This window comes from Vulpes lagopus, chromosome 7 (genome assembly GCF_018345385.1).
Source record: "Vulpes lagopus strain Blue_001 chromosome 7, ASM1834538v1, whole genome shotgun sequence".
Lineage (NCBI taxonomy): Eukaryota > Metazoa > Chordata > Mammalia > Carnivora > Canidae > Vulpes > Vulpes lagopus.
Genome location: NC_054830.1, coordinates 60,064,829 through 60,080,412, shown reverse-complemented (window position 1 = coordinate 60,080,412; position 15,584 = coordinate 60,064,829). Strand labels below are relative to the sequence as shown.

At 50.7% G+C, this 15,584-nt stretch overlaps 1 protein-coding gene across 2 annotated transcripts in view; it reads right to left on the bottom strand.

Annotated features, from left to right (window-relative positions):
* The window catches only part of BRINP1 (BMP/retinoic acid inducible neural specific 1), a 178,903-nt gene that overhangs the window by 60,823 nt on the left and 102,496 nt on the right, over positions 1-15,584 (bottom strand). For both annotated transcript variants that reach the window (XM_041760480.1, XM_041760481.1), the window contains 3 exons: positions 13,002-13,192; positions 3,903-4,072; positions 954-1,059 (listed from right to left, as the gene is read on the bottom strand). In XM_041760480.1, the coding sequence (XP_041616414.1) occupies positions 954-1,059; positions 3,903-4,072; positions 13,002-13,192 (467 nt within the window). The remainder of the gene's footprint in view (positions 1-953; positions 1,060-3,902; positions 4,073-13,001; positions 13,193-15,584) is intronic.

Below are 15,584 nucleotides of genomic sequence, written 5' to 3'. Positions count from 1 at the left end.
TATATTCTTGGAAACTCTTATATATAACATTTCGTACCTGCCTCATATGATATTGTAGGCATGTGACATAATTTGCACAGTCTCCTCAGGTGGAAAAGTAAGATCCTCACTCTTATTTTTTGGCTATTACAAATCATTCTTTTTAAAACAGCACTATCTGTACTCAAAGCCTTGTATGTTTTCTCCTATAAGCTCCTCACTTCTTTATGATGAATTAATAAGGGTAAAATTACTATTTGGAAGAGTCTATTTTCCTTAAGGTCATAAGTATATAGGAAGCACCTAACACGGACCTGACATAAAAAAAGACATTAGGCCAATACACGTGTTAGTATATACACCAACAAAGTCATCCCGTAATTGTTGCATCCCTGCTAGCAGCGTCTGGCTACCTGTCTCAGCCAGCACGGAGCGTTCTCATCCGTGCGCTCTGCTGAAAGCACACACACAGACACGAACACGTATGTGTGGGTATAAATATATTAAAGACCAGAGATGACTAACGAATAAGGAGAAAGGAGGTTACGCAGAACCCAACGATGCTGTAAAATGCTCTCTAGGTCTTAGAATTCAAATAACACCTGCCAAAATACATTGAAAATCAAACACAATAATATAGGAAATTCGGACGGTAAGATATGAAACTTTAATATATATTAGGTCTGGAGCATCTATAAATAACACTGTTTAGACATTTTCATCAAAATAATCGGATAAAGCTCACATTCTCATGCTTTATATCTGAAAACTAATTAATAACCATGAATTCAGTGTCCTGTATATGTTAAAATTTTACAAAGGCATCCTATCCTGTCTTAATTTCCCCATTCCTGGTTTCTATCAGGTTTTCTGTCTTTCTTCTTCTTCGTTCTCTCACCACTTGATGCCTCCTCAATATCCCGAGTCTCTCCCCCCACCCACCCTCCGGTCCCACATTTCCGCGGGCATCCTACCTTGAAGGTGCAGTTTGCTCTCCGTGCTTTGCAGAAGGACGGAACTCACAGAGTCCAGATTGTCATAGCTGTTACAGCCCAGAGGCCCGGTGCGCGTCTCTGTGACCTGAGTGGACACCAGGGGGACAGGTGTGAGACAGACGCCCTGGTCAGACACTTGTGAGACGGGGCCCCGCGGAGTCAGCCCTCAGCAGAGCAGAGCCAGCAGAGAAGGTCTCCTGGCCTGAGCCCATGGCCACTTCCTGGGCACCTGGCCTGTGCCAAGGCCACATGTGGGCCACCACCAAACAGACGCCGGGAGGGCGGGGCAGTCAAGTCCACGGACTGGAGCCGCTCCCTGGCTCTCACCCCGCAAGGTCACTCTACGGAGCGTATGAATTACCGAGCTGAAGCGGAGGAGGATCCGCGTTCATGCCTAACAGGGCCATGACTTTGCTGTGTGACCTAAGGAAGTCCCCCAACCTCTCCGAGCTTCTGTGTGACCTGAAGCTTCATAAATCCTGCCCAGGAAAGCTGAGCGCTGAGACATGATGGGTGGAGGTGCCTGACATATGTTCAAACACGGGCGTCGTGTTCCCCGAATCTCTATATAATCTGTCACCAGTACATATGCATTATTTGGCAAGAACAGTAAAATTAGGCCCATTTTCTGAAAGCCGTTTTATAACCATAAAGTAAGCTTGGTTTAGGGTGAAAAGAGGTCTCTCATCCCTCTCACCTTACTTCCCGCCACTTAATACAATCAAATATTGGGCAGTTTTGAGATTTGCATCCAACTCTGACGACACAGCACCAGTTGTCGCATGACCCGCACGATGGCCATGAGACTCTCCATGCCAGCTGAGCCTTCCTCCCCCTGTGAACCCTTTTGCATCCGTAACTTTCCCTTTCTCGGCCTCAAAGTCCCACCTACAGAGCCCTCCTACCCACCTCAACGGGTATAGAGATCACAGTTCTGGAGCGGTTAGCACGTCAGAAACAGTATATAGATGGAGGATTAGGAGGTTTTGTTTTTTGAACAATTTATTCTTTTTTTTTTCTTTTTTTGAACAAAGTAATGCCACAATTGTTACTGAACGAGGCTCAAAACTACCCTTTCGTTTTGCTCAGGATATCCTGGGAAAGGAAGCTACGGCCGGGCAGACGTTCCTCACCGGGGCCAGCGGCTAGTCTTAAACAAAGCTGGCAGCGAGACAGTTCTAGCCAGCGGGGTCTGGGGGTGGTGGCAAGAACTGGCAAGAAAAATCCACGTCCCACACCGAGTGCGGAAGACACTGGTAGGGGAAGAGTGGCTCCTCGAGTGGCCTCTGTGCAATTTCTCTGGGCCATTCCTTGCAAGGAGGCAGGCTGCACTTCCAGGAGGCACAAAAGAAGATTATCTTCTGACAGAGCTTCGATATCTCAATTCCACATCCCATCCGAGGGGGAGAGAACCATTTGGTGATAATGAAAACCAGGCCTTTGCTTCACTCGGACTCTGATGGCTTCATAAAGATCTGTCTCCCTGCGCAGAGTTCCCTAACAACATAATCCCCCCAATAGAGGCGATGCTTCTTGGATAAGCTGGCTCTTTGTTTGTCCATCTGATTTATTGCTCTCCTCCTCCCTCCTCCTAGGTAACTCCCTCCCACATCTGTCCTCCTCCCTTGGTCAATCTCTAGCTCACCTGCTGGAGTCGGCCTCACCCCCCACCCCCGGTCCCAGCCACACACAGACTTCTCCCCTAGAGATATTTTTTGCAAGTCTTAACAGAAGGGTAGGTCTGGACTTAATTCAGAAGAAATTAGATCGAAGATTGAGGAGTAGCAGGCAGGTATAATCGGGTTTCAGAAAATGTGAGATGCAAAAACTCCGCACTGAGACCGTGAGAAAAACTAATCCTTTGTATCAAAAATTCCTCCCTCGTCCTCTTTAGAGAGGTAATCCCTGAATTTATTGCATTTAAAATAGAAACCCCCCCCCCCTTTTTTTTAAGTGTCTGTGCTCCAAGGCACTGAATTCAAAGTCTAGAGCTGCTCTCCTCAGTGTGGCTATTTAAGTGAAAATTAATTAAGACGAAATTGCCAACTTCGCTCCTCGGTAGCCACATTTCTGGGGCTCCATGACCCCATGTGACCAAGGTCAGCTGTCTCGCCACGGATGTAGGGCGCGGCCACCATCTTGAGGCCTCTACTGGCTGAGGTCGTTGCAGGGAGCATGGGCCCGCACGTGGCAGGTGGCCCCTTTTTTGTACATAAGATTTCGATTGGCGCAAAGCCGAGCGCACTTGTCTGCGCACCGTCCGCGGCTGATTTCTGTGTTACGGCTGCAGAGTTGAGTTGGGGCGACCTTGACCACACGACCTACAAAGCCTAAAATTCTTATTATCTGGCCTTAACAGAAATAGCGGACCCCTGGTTCAGCGAGTAGAATTCTAGTCTCTGTTACGGGATGCTGGCTGTAGAACCCTGAACAAAAAAGTCGTTAGCTCTTGGACCTCAGTTTCCCTATCTGTAAAATGGGAGGCAGTGAGTAATGCGATGCAGAACACAAGAGTTTAAAAATTGCTCATCTAGGCATCAGTAATCCGCCTCTTGCTAGCTCTATGTCCTTGCAAAAATCACTTACCCACTGTCGCCTCAGTTTTGTCTTTGTTTTACCTGGAAAGGGACCCTAAAATATCATGCACGCAGGAGAACCTTAAGATTGAAATGAGAGGACTGTTGATAATTATGCCACGACCACAGCCGGGGCTGCCCCAGCAAATCGGTACATGTGGTCACCCTACAACAGGGCTCAGGATCTTGCAGGGCCTTTGATGGCACGAGTCAGCGCGGTTGGCAGGGGACACTGTTGCGTTAGCTCCGTGGGTATGAAGCCAGGGACTGTATCTGCCTGTCGGCTCTCAGAATACCGGACCCCTGCAGTGTCGTCTGAAGAACTGTCCACCCCATCCACCCGCAAGCCTACCTTGATTGCTCCAGTTGATATCTGGATCTCATGGAGCCTCCTCATGGTGCCATCACGGTCGACAAAGTAGGATGATGCAAGCTGGTGCAGAGCTTCAACACTTTGGGTGGCATTCCCTGACTTCCTGTCGAGGCGACTTTTGTCCATGTACATGGTCAAGGCCTCCTCCCCTGCATGGAAAAGGAAAGAGGTTCAGGGAGCCTGTCGAGCTTTGGGGTGGGAGGAAAGGCTCCAGGGCCTGGATGCTGACAATAGCCCGAACTTCCCACCGATTTTGCCTAAATTCCCTTCTGCCTCTGAAAATCAAGAGCACGGGGAAAGAGAAACAGTCCAGAGGTGGCGGTGAGCACCAAGCTCTAGGAGGACAAGGATCACGGAAAGACTGTTCGGGGTCAAGTCCAACCTCTCCCAACCGGCCACGCAGACCTCACCAGCAGCATCTCCAACACGACCCACCTCCTCTCTTTGAGGCTCCCTCTCTCCCTCTGTAAAATGATGCATTTGCCCTAGATACCTCCTCTCCCTTCACCCCCCACTCCCATTCCCTTGTTTCTCTCCTTCTCCTGCTGCTGCCCCTTCCTAGACAGACAGATGGATGGACAGATCAATGGATGGATGGCTAAGCAGGTAGACAGATGAGAGAGGAGACATTCTTAAAGACAAATACTGATAGAGAGCAAAAACCACATGCCTAAAAGAGGGAAAAAACTCAACCGTCCGATCATTGAAGCCAGACACCACCGACGTCAGCCAGTGCCCTCCCCTGTACAAGCCCAGTGCCTGGCACACAGCAGATAGTAAATAGTTAATCCATCGTGTTTTCCAGTTCCCTCCATCAATATGCTCGTTACCTACACGAGCCAAGCACTGTGGGTCTGTGAGTACGAGGCTCAGACAGGAAGCAGCCTCTGCTGGGGAGGGAGGGAGGGTGGCGGGAAAGTCAGGTGTAGGGAGGAGGTCGGAGAGGAAGAAGGAGAGTGTGGGGTGGGGAAATGGAGCAAGCGAGGAATGCACAGATCCATGTATTTCATTCCATTAAGTTTTCCTTCGTGACACGTGCATAGGTTACTAACAGCGCTAACTTCCGGCCCTTTCACTCGGGTAACCAGGTGTGGCATCATTCTGGAAGGAAAGGAGGGTCCAGAAAGGCCTGCTAAGCAGTTATGACCTGCGTACATCTGGGTTCCCTCCTCGCAACTGTGACCTTGGGGATGTTTCTTGACCTCTGTGTTCCTCAGTTTATTCACTAACAAAATTGGGGGTGGGTAGGATGACGCGTACTCCATGGAGCGATTCCGAGGGATTCAATTCATTAATACTTGTCCAGTCCTTATAGCGGGGTCTGGTTCGTTGCCGCAGTCAAAGCCGTTCGAGTCGTGGCAAAAAGCCGTGTCTGGAGCAAGTGTGCCTGGTCTACACTAGCTGTGTGAACACTTACCCTCACTCACCCTCCCCATGCTTCAGTTTCTCCACGTGCAAAGCTGAGGCCAAGGTTGTCCCGGAGTTAAATTCGCCTGGACCTGAAGGACCTGAAGCCTGCCTGGCACACACAGGGCGGTTCACTGCCCACCACTTGATTACTGTAAATACCAAATGTTTGAGATGCATCCTTCTGTCCACTCAAGCCAAGAAAATAGGAGAGTCAGAGAACAGCACTGTCAATACTGTCTGAGGGCGAGAGCCTGATGCCTAAGATCACCGAGATTTCTTCCGAATGCTGATTATGTTTTGAGTTGGAGAGAAAAATACATCTATTTTTTTGCTTCTCGGAGGAGAGTGATTGCCCTAGGCAGAGTGCACAGCCCCGACCACAGGCTCATCCCTGTGCCTCGGGCGCGTCCGTGGCTGCTTCTAGAGCACAGCTCCACTGCCGTTCAGTTTCGCACGTGCAGCCTCCCGTCCACCCGTTCACTGCCATCTCCCTCCATGAGCTCCAGCCAAGCCATCACTGCTGTCTCCGGGGTGGATTCTTGCTGATCTCCTCAAATGCTTCTCTCCACTGAGACTGCAGTTGGGTCCCTCTCCCATCTGACCACTGAAATCCTATCCAGCGTTTGTCACTTTCTCTGGCCCTTCCTCCTCGGTCCTGGACCTGCCATACTCCTATGCACTCCTCACAGCCCAGTCCCCATCATCTATCTGGAGAGCTTTCCCTGCCATGCCCTCACCCCAAGGAATCGCCTTTCCTCTGTGACTCTCTACCTCGTCCACTCAACTGAGCTCAGCACACCTGCATTGAGGAGCCTGGCAGGCACTGCGGTGACAAATGAATGACAACATATTGTCCCTGTTTCAGAGTCACTGAGTGACGACAAATATGCTACCCTGTGGGAGGGCTACCGGCCAAGTGTGTCTATCGGGCGCTTGAAGTGAGTGGAGTCCAAACTGAGATGCGCTGCGGGTGTGAACCACACGGTAGATTGCCAAAATCCGAAAATGTAAAACATGATATAAAATACTTCATTGGTAGCTTGTCCTATTGATTACACGTGGACGTGATAGCATTTTGGATAGATCGTGTTAAATAAAATACATTGTTAACACTGATTCTCCCTTTTTTTCTTTTTACTTTCAGAGATGTGGTTGTGAGAGCGTCTAAGATGGCGTATGTGGCGCACAATCTATTTCTATCGGGCAATGCTGGTGCAGGGACACAGAGATGAGAGGGGACGGATAGCAAAGGTAGAATGACACAGAGAGAGGATGTCACCCAGAGGAAAGGGGGCTTGTATCCCTGTCGGGAGTACAAGGCACTGATGGTCTCTCAGCCGCATCCCTGCCACTCTCTCTCTAGGTATGCTTGATCCTGCACAAATGCACCCTGTTTTCTCATGGTGGTGACTCTTCTTTCTTTTTTTCCTCCTGGCTAATGTCTACTCTTCCCTCAGACATCACCTAAGACAACACCCCCTCTAGGAAGCCTTCCTGGAATCCCCACTCTTTACTTAAACTAGATTCAAAACTCTATCTAACCAGGTGTTCCCTGTCTCCTTTATTTCTCCAAAGGATCATGTCCCACATTTCCTGGCACTTGTTTGCTTAATAGCCCGTCTCCCTCTAGAGGAGAATCGCTATGAGGTCAGGGAGGGTGTAAAAGGCTTTCCTCATTTCATTGTCATTGCCTCGCAAGACAGGGACTAGTATCACGTGCCTAGCAGATGATCGGAATATTTGTGGATGAATGGATACATAGTATAGGAAGTGATCCAACTCGACTGTGTTCATTGAGTGACACACCTGCTTCAAGTACTAGACTAAAATCTCCCGATGAGAAGATTTATCTTCTCCAAAATTAACCTCTGGGTCCCACACACCTAGACGTGAGTGGAGAGGAAGACACTCATGTTTGCACTTTCCCATGAAGTCTCACTGGTAATGCAGGAGGACATGATCTTCCATCCTTCAGGATCCACAATGACCTAAATAGAGTTGGCTTAAAAATGACTTTAGATACAATTAAGACAATGAATTCCAGGAGGGTGCGTGATGGCCTGGTGGAGCAAGGACTCTACGGATTCATTTGTAATGTTCCCAATGCTTCGCCAAGGTCAGAAGAAGAGATGTTCAGTTATCATGGGATGGATGAATGGATGGGTGAAGGGATGGGTGAATGGATAGGTGAACGGATGGGCAAACAGACAGGTGAACAGATGGGTGAACAGATGGGCAAAGGGATGAGTGAATGGATAGGTGAACGGATGGGTGAACAGATGGATAAATGGATGGGTGAATGGATGGGTGAATGGATGGGTGAACAGATGGGCGAATGGATGGACGAACGGATGGGTGATTGGATGAGCAAACGGATGAGCAAATGGATGAATGAATGGATGGGCAAATGGATGAGTGAATAGATGGATGAATGGAGGGGCAAAGGGATGGGTGAATGAATGGACAAACGTATGGGTGAATGGATGGGCGAACGGATGAGCAAATGGATGGATGAACAGATGGGTGAATGGATGGGTGAACAGACAGGTGAACAGATGGGTGAATGGATGGGTGAACAGATGGATAAATGGATGGGTGAACAGATGGGTGAATGGATGGGCAAATGGATGGACGAACAGATGGGTGATCAGATGAGCAAATGGATGAGCGAATGAATGAGTGAATAGATGGATGAATGGAGGGGCAAAGGGATGGGTGAACAGATAGGTGAACGGATGGGCAAAGGGATGGTTGAATGGATGGGCAAACGGATGAGCAAATGGATGGATGAACAGATCGGTGAACGGATGGGCAAACAGAGGTGAACAGATGAGTGAACAGATGGATGAACGGATGGGTGAATGGATGGGCGAATGCATGGACGAACAGATGGGTAAAGGGATGAGTGAATGGATAGGTGAACGGATGGGTGAACAGACAGGTGAACAGATAGGTGAATGGATGGGTGAACAGATGGATAAATGGATGGGTGAATGGATGGGTGAACGAATGGGTGAACAGATGGGCGAATGGATGGACGAATGGATGGGTGATTGGATGAGCAAACGGATGAGCAAATGGATGAATGAATGGTTGGGCAAATGGATGGGTGAATGGATGGACAAACGGATGGGTGAACGGATGGGTGAATGGATGAGAAAATGGATGGATGAACAGATGGGTGAATGGATGGGGAACAGATGGGTGAATGGATGGGTGAACAGATGGATAAATGGATGGGTGAACGGATGGGTGAACAGATGGATGAAAGGATGGGTGAATGGATGGGCGAATGGATGAGTGAAGAGATGGATGAATGGAGGGGCAAAGGGATGGGTGAATGGATAGGTGAACGGATGGGCAAAGGGATGGTTGAATGGATGGGTGAACAGATGAGCGAATGGATGGATGAAAAGATTGGTAAACGGATGGGCAAACGGATGGGTGAACAGATGGGTGAATGGATGGGCAAATGGATGGGTGAATGGATGGACGAACAGATGGGTGATCGGATGAGCAAATGGATGAGTGAATGGATGAATGAATGGATGGGCAAATGGATGAGTGAATAGATGGATGAATGGAGGGATGAAGGGATGGGTGAATGGATAGGTGAATGGATGGGCAAAGGGATGGCTGAATGGATGGATGAACGGATGGGTGAACAGATGGATGAATGGATGGATGAATGGATGGGTGAATGGATGGGCAAACGGATGGGTGAATGGAGGGGTGAACGGATGAATTAATGGAGGGGCGAAGGGATGGGTGGATGTATGGGTGAACGGATGGGCAGGCGAATGGGCGAACAGATGGGCGAACGGATGGGCAAAGGGATGGGTGAATGGAGGGGTGAACCGATGGGTGAACCAATGGGTGAACCGATGGGTGAACCGATGGATGAATGGATGGCTAGATAGATAGATGATTGGATGGATAGATGAATAGATAGATGGGCCAAGTGGTAAATTATTCAATATGTGAATCTACTAGATGTTAGAGCTACAAAACAGAGGAAATAAATATTCCAAGTGTCAGTGCAGGCTCTCCATGGGGCTCACGAAAAGAGAAGGTGGAACAAGCACAGGTCCCTTCGGACTGAAAACTGGCAGAAGCAAGCCTTAGATCAAGAGGGGTTAATGGGCTTCTTGCTGCATTATTAAGACTTAATTTCTTGTTTATTAAGAGAATGTTCTGTTTAGAGTTGCTTTCCCATTTGGGCATTCCTGCAAATTGCCTCTTCACCCCACACAGGCCTTTCCTCCATCTCTGTCCTCCAGGGTATTCGCCTCACTGTCTGCACCACTTCTTTCAGAGGCGAACAGAGTGGGACTCAGACACGCAGGGGATGGGGATGAGGTGGGAGCCGATCCTTTTACCTTGTAAGTGTAGAAGGGATACTGCCCCAGGATAGGGGGAGGGGTGCCAGATTTGGGGCCTCTGGGGCACCCCGCATCCCTTCCTTTGGTGTTTGTTTGACTTTATTCTCAGCCTTTCTCTCAGCCCGGGGCAGCTTTCCCAAAACACAGGGTGGGGGAATAATGAATATACGCACAACGCACACAAGTACAAACACACCAGCCCTCGTGCATAAAAAGACATTCATGTAATTTCCACATATTTACATGTGCAGCCTGACACACACACACACACACACACAATCGTACATCACATCTATATGCATGAGTCCAGTGGGTGTGCACGTGTGCACTGCATATGCATGTACACACTCTGCGAACGGACGAACTGACGTCCGGTCTAGGCGGACGTCGCACATCTGTCTGTGCAGGGAGGCATGTACTCCCAGGCAGGCCGACCTCATCATACGCATCACACAGAATGGCCGGGCTCCGAGCTCTTTCCCTCAGAGGGACAGGGGGAAATGGCCGTCCCTCTATCCCTGCGTGTCATTCCAAACCCATAATTTCTCCCCTTACCGCCTCCTGTGAGAAGAATCATTTGCATCCAGTACATATGGGGTCTAAGCAATTTCACAAAAACACTCGAGGAGCCCCCGGAAATGGCAGGTGTCGGCCCTCCCGCCAGCTGCATTTCCTCTTTCTCGCTGCCCTTCCTTCCTCTTCCCTCTCCCTCAGGAGCCAAATAAATGCATTTACTTGTTCTCCATGTGACAGTTTAGGATCATCTTCTGTTGTCGGAGCACGCCCTCAGGAACGCACCTGACACCTCGAACAGCTCATCAGAGCGTTTCTTCTAAATGAACATGCTGTTCTTAGGAAAAATTACATTGAATAGCATTTTCTGCACCTTCTTGCATTTAGGCAGGACCATGGACACCCAGACAGGAAAGTGAATTGCTCAATGTCTCTTATTCACCTAGTGAGTGGTAGCAACCGGCCCGAATCCCAAACCCCCAAGCTCCTTAGCCCCCCACAAAATTATAATAATTATTGTACGAATAATAAAACACCTCCAGTGGTAACAACAATCTGTTTGGTGCCAAACACTGGGCTCAGCACCTTTAATGCCTCATTTTATTTAATTGTCATGACGTGCATGTCTATTTATAAAAGAGGAAACCAAGACCTGGAGTAGGTGACACAACACTGGAGACAGGACTAGAACCAACTCCAGAGACCACCCTCCTATTCACTATAATTTACCCCTTCCCTGCCCTCCCTTTGCATGAGGAGGCTCCTAAGGATTATTTTTCCATGATTGAGCAAGTGAAAACATGACGTAGGAAGGACCTCATGCAGTGTCTGGCACCCTGTGCTCAGTCGACAGTAAATCTTTTCCCCTTCCTGCTCCCCACTCCCCAACGTTGAGGATTGGGGGAACATTTAGGGCTTGCTGTCCAACACTGGAACTCAATCCAAGGCTTTGCATATTTTAAAATGTTGTGCTGTAAAAACAGAAGAGGAACAAGGCTCTGTGAATAATTCACCACTCTGCCTTGGAGAAATTAAAAATATATTTCACAGCCAAAGAAAGGTCTTTGCTATTTGGTATTTCCAGGGACTCGGACAGAATGCAGCTTCTAATTGAAGAATGGAATTATTTATTTATTATTTATTTATTTATTTATTTATTTATTGAAATGAAATGGAAGGTGGAGAAGTCCAAAGAGAAGGGGTACAGGTTAATGAAATGCTCAGTCCAGAGTGATTTAGTTTTCACTTTACAATAGAATATAATTTATACTACATGATTTAACATTCAAAGTCCTGCTTAACTTTATGTTTGATTAGCAACAGGAGACAAATACACACTGGTTGGTTGATTTGGGAGTGGGTGGGTCGGGGGGCGGGGCAGTGAATAAGTTGGTTAAAGGGACACTGATGTTGAGTCGAAACAAAACAAAACAAAGCAAAAAAAAAATGCAGGCTTTGTGGACAGAAAAGAAAAAAAAAGAAGTTAAAGACTTGGAGTAAACTGTGTTGTGTTGTGTTGTGTTTTTAATTTAAATAAACAGAACAAAACCCACAAACCAAAAGAAACCTTGGCTCTGTGGCTTGCTAATCACATGTCTTCTGACTTCTGGCTTTTCCTCAGCTGGACAAGGGAGATCACTGGACTCCACTTGCAGATTTTAAGGACTACGGGCAAACAATAAACGCCGGCTTTTCTTATTGTGAGGACACATGAGTGTGCCTGACCGATTTCTCCTCCAACATTGCCCACATTGTCAGATTCCTAAACCTGGGCTTCCTCTAATGTACACTGCGTGCTCAGCCTGGAAAGCACTGCCACCTTCCTGGGGCCTCCTGCCCAGCTCAGGAGGGCTGTGTCCTCTGGCGTCTCGGCTCGTGGGGCTCACCCCTCCTCTGAAGGACGAGATGGGATGTTATGATCCAACCTCAGTCCACCCCCCTGCCTCTGTCCATACTCCAGCGTGGTTTAGTGGACTAGGGCCCAATCTCAATACAACCTAGCAGCTCTGAGTGGGAGGAGGTGCGGTGCCCCACCACCGAAGAGCCTGTCTCCACATTTAGTGGACCTGGTCACTGGGGCAGCAAACCAATGTCCAAAGTGTTGAAGCTCACAATGTAAAGTGAAGCACGGAGGCAAGCACCATAAGGGTCAAAATACACTCGTTTCTACCAAATCCCCCCTTACAGAAATGTATTTCCTTGTTTTCTTCTCTTGGTCTCTCCTTACTCCCCTAAAGATTGGATGGACTTGCTGGGCAGGGATGCGTAAGGCCAAGCAGGATGGAGCAATTAGTCAGCTTTCCTATTAACCTACTCCGAACCCACATAAGATACAAACAATACCCTTACTTGTAAAATGATGACCTCAAGTTATCAGTCCCTCAAGCAGACTTAAGTAAACAAAGGCAATCCTCTAAACAGCATCTGAAGCTTAATTATTTCCCCAGATTAGACCACGTTCCAAGGGAACTAATACAATAATCAGATTAAGCATCCCTGACGAATTGAGCTAATTCCAAGGTGAAGCCACAAAAGTTAGTACTTCCACAAAAGTTAGTAAACTCAGGTTAGACTGAGTCCCAGAGACTGGAATCAAGTGCTCGGACATGACCACGACAACCAAGACAACTTGGCTTACCTGGCAATACGTGCTTTGGAGTGACATTCAAAGGAGGAGATGCTGGTGTGGCTTTGATCCTCGGACACCCCGCCCTCCCCTCCAACCCAGGCCCAAAGGCATGATAAGGCTCTGGCCCAGCATCTGCCAACCTACCTCCCAAGGTGGCAGAGATGAGGAGGTGGGTGCCGTACTTTTTGATGATGGTATCAATGAACTGCTGAGTGGTGGGTCTCCTGCCAAGCAGGCGGATGCTCCTTTGAAACTCTGGCATGAGGGGCACTGGGTGACGGACCAGGTCTCTCCTCTCGATGGCTGTGTTCCTCACCTTCCAACGGGCAAACTCCCTGGGTAAGAAAGAGGAGAAAAATGCCTTAACCTACCACTTCTAAGCCCAAGGCAAAGTTCACCCAACCATCCCACCTGGGCATCTTTCCACAAGGTAAGAGGGTGACAACAATTGTTTTTAATATGCGTCAAGTGATACTTAGATCGGGAGCCCTCTATTCTCTTCAGCCAACAAATATATACCGAGCACTGTTCTCACTAGCGGGACATGGTAGCGAGCCAGGCAGACACACTCACACTCTCATGGTGCTCACAGAGCTTAAAAGTCATTGTTGCCCAGCTGCTTATGCACCTCTCTCACTAGACGGTGAATGATACCAGAGATGGAATCTTCCCAGGTACGCGGTGCCTGTTACCTGGTAGGACTCTTACGGATGCCAGCTGGATGAATAAGCACATGAGTGCATGGAAGGATGGAAGGGTGGGAGGATGGAAGATGGAAGGAAGGAAGGAAGGACAGATTGGAGGATGGAAGGGAGGAAGGGAAGATGGAAGAAAGGGAGGAAGGAAGGATGGAAGAAGGATGGATGGAGGGAAGGAAGGAAGGAAGGACGGATTGGAGGATGGAAGGGAGGAAGGGAAGAAGCAAGGGAGGGAGGAAGGAAGGATGGAAGGAAGGATGAATGGAAGGATGGATGGGAGAATGGAAGGGAGGAAGGAAGGGAGGAAGAGAGGATGGAATGGAGGATGGAAATATGGAAGGAAGGAAGGAAGGAAGGAAGGAAGGAAGGAAGGAAGGAAGGGAGGGAGGGAGGAAGGGAGGGAGGGAGGAAGGGAGGGAGAAAGAGAAGGAGGATGGAAGGGAGGAAGGAGGGAGGAAGAAGGAGCAGAGGAAGACTGTTCATGGGGAGTCCCGGGCCCACAGCCCTCAGACAACCCGGAAACCAGCTAACTAGCCCAGAGCTGAGTGCTGCGCACTCTAAGAGGCACCCGGTGAGCATTTACCGTCGGAAGAAATCAAGCTACGAGGCGAAGACCCTGTGGGAGAATTTCCCTTCCCCCTCCACTCGGGGCAAAGACCGTGGGCTGGGAGCCCAGCTCGGCCTCTGTGCATCCTGCAGGCCATGTGGCACCGTCCTGGGCAGGCCTGGCATCTCCTGATCGAGGAAATCCTGCCAGTCCCTCCTCCTCCTCCTCCTCCTCCTCCTCCTCTTCCTCCTCCTCCTCCTCCTCGGTGCGCACATCACAGAATGGTGACGACACCTTGCAAGCTGCCGGGTCCCCATGGCTGTGACCGAGCAGTGGGCTCCGGGCCTCACGAATCCCCAGACGTGGAGACCCTTACAGGCTCGCGGGCCGCGCAGCAGGAGCAAGCCCCAGACGCGAGGAGAACCCTGTGGGCCCCGACAGGCTGCTGTCGCTTGGCTGCCATCTGTCCCCCCAGGGCTGAAGCTCCTCCTGGAGCGACCGGCCCCCCGCCGGCCTGGGTGCCAAGGCCCTGGACTGGCCACGGGGGCACTTGGTGGATGGGCCGCCCTGGGCTGCAGGAGGCAGGGGCACGACGGCAGGTGGCCCCGGATGGGCCCCTTGGTCCCGCTGGGGAGTCTGACCCCGACGCCCAGGATGGGGCTTCTGGAGAAAACGCCTCGGAGCTGGAATAGGGTCGGGGTCCGTGGCCGTGTGGGGAGCCTCTGCCCGTCAGTCCTGCCGCCGGCGAGACCAGGCTGTCAGCGCTGCACTCACCAGGCCACGGGTGGCGGGGGACGCTGCTGGGGATGCTGCCAGGGACGCTCGGGGTGGCGGGCATGACAAGTGGGCCCCACGTGTCGTGCGTCTACAGGCCACGGGCAGAAACAGGGCGGGGGTGAGGTCCGGGGGCCGCCGAGCAGGAGGGGGTTTGAGGAAGGTCTCCTGGGCCGACCAGACGGAGCGAGAGGGGCAGGTAGGGACACGCCAGCCAGCGGAGGACACGTGAGTGGTGCCCACGGGACCCACACCCTGGCCTGCCCCGCCCTGGGCCACCAAGGCCGCTGCTTGAGCATGGGCAGCCCGGGACCCAGTGGCTTGCGCCCAGCGGGTGGGACGTGGTGGGATAGTGCTCCCTCCAGGGTGGGTCGCGGCACACTGCGACTTGGGCTTTGTGTCTCTGTGTCTCTCTGCCGGGGTGGGAGATGCCCTGCAGAGGGACCACGTGGCCAGGAGCCCAGGGAGGCCTCAGCCAGCAGCCTCGGAGGAGGAGGGACCTCAGAGGACCCGAGCCCCGGCCACGCAGGGGGAGCAGGGAGGGCGGCCCTCCCGGGCGGCCTGGGGCCCGCGAGCCACCGCCTGCGAGGGGAGGGAACCGCCGGCTGAGGCGCCCCGTCCGCAGGAACCGCCTCGGTTAGTCGTGCTGCTCGGAGCCGCTCCGCGACGGGGGCAACAGCCTCCTGGGCCCAAGATGACCCGCAGGAG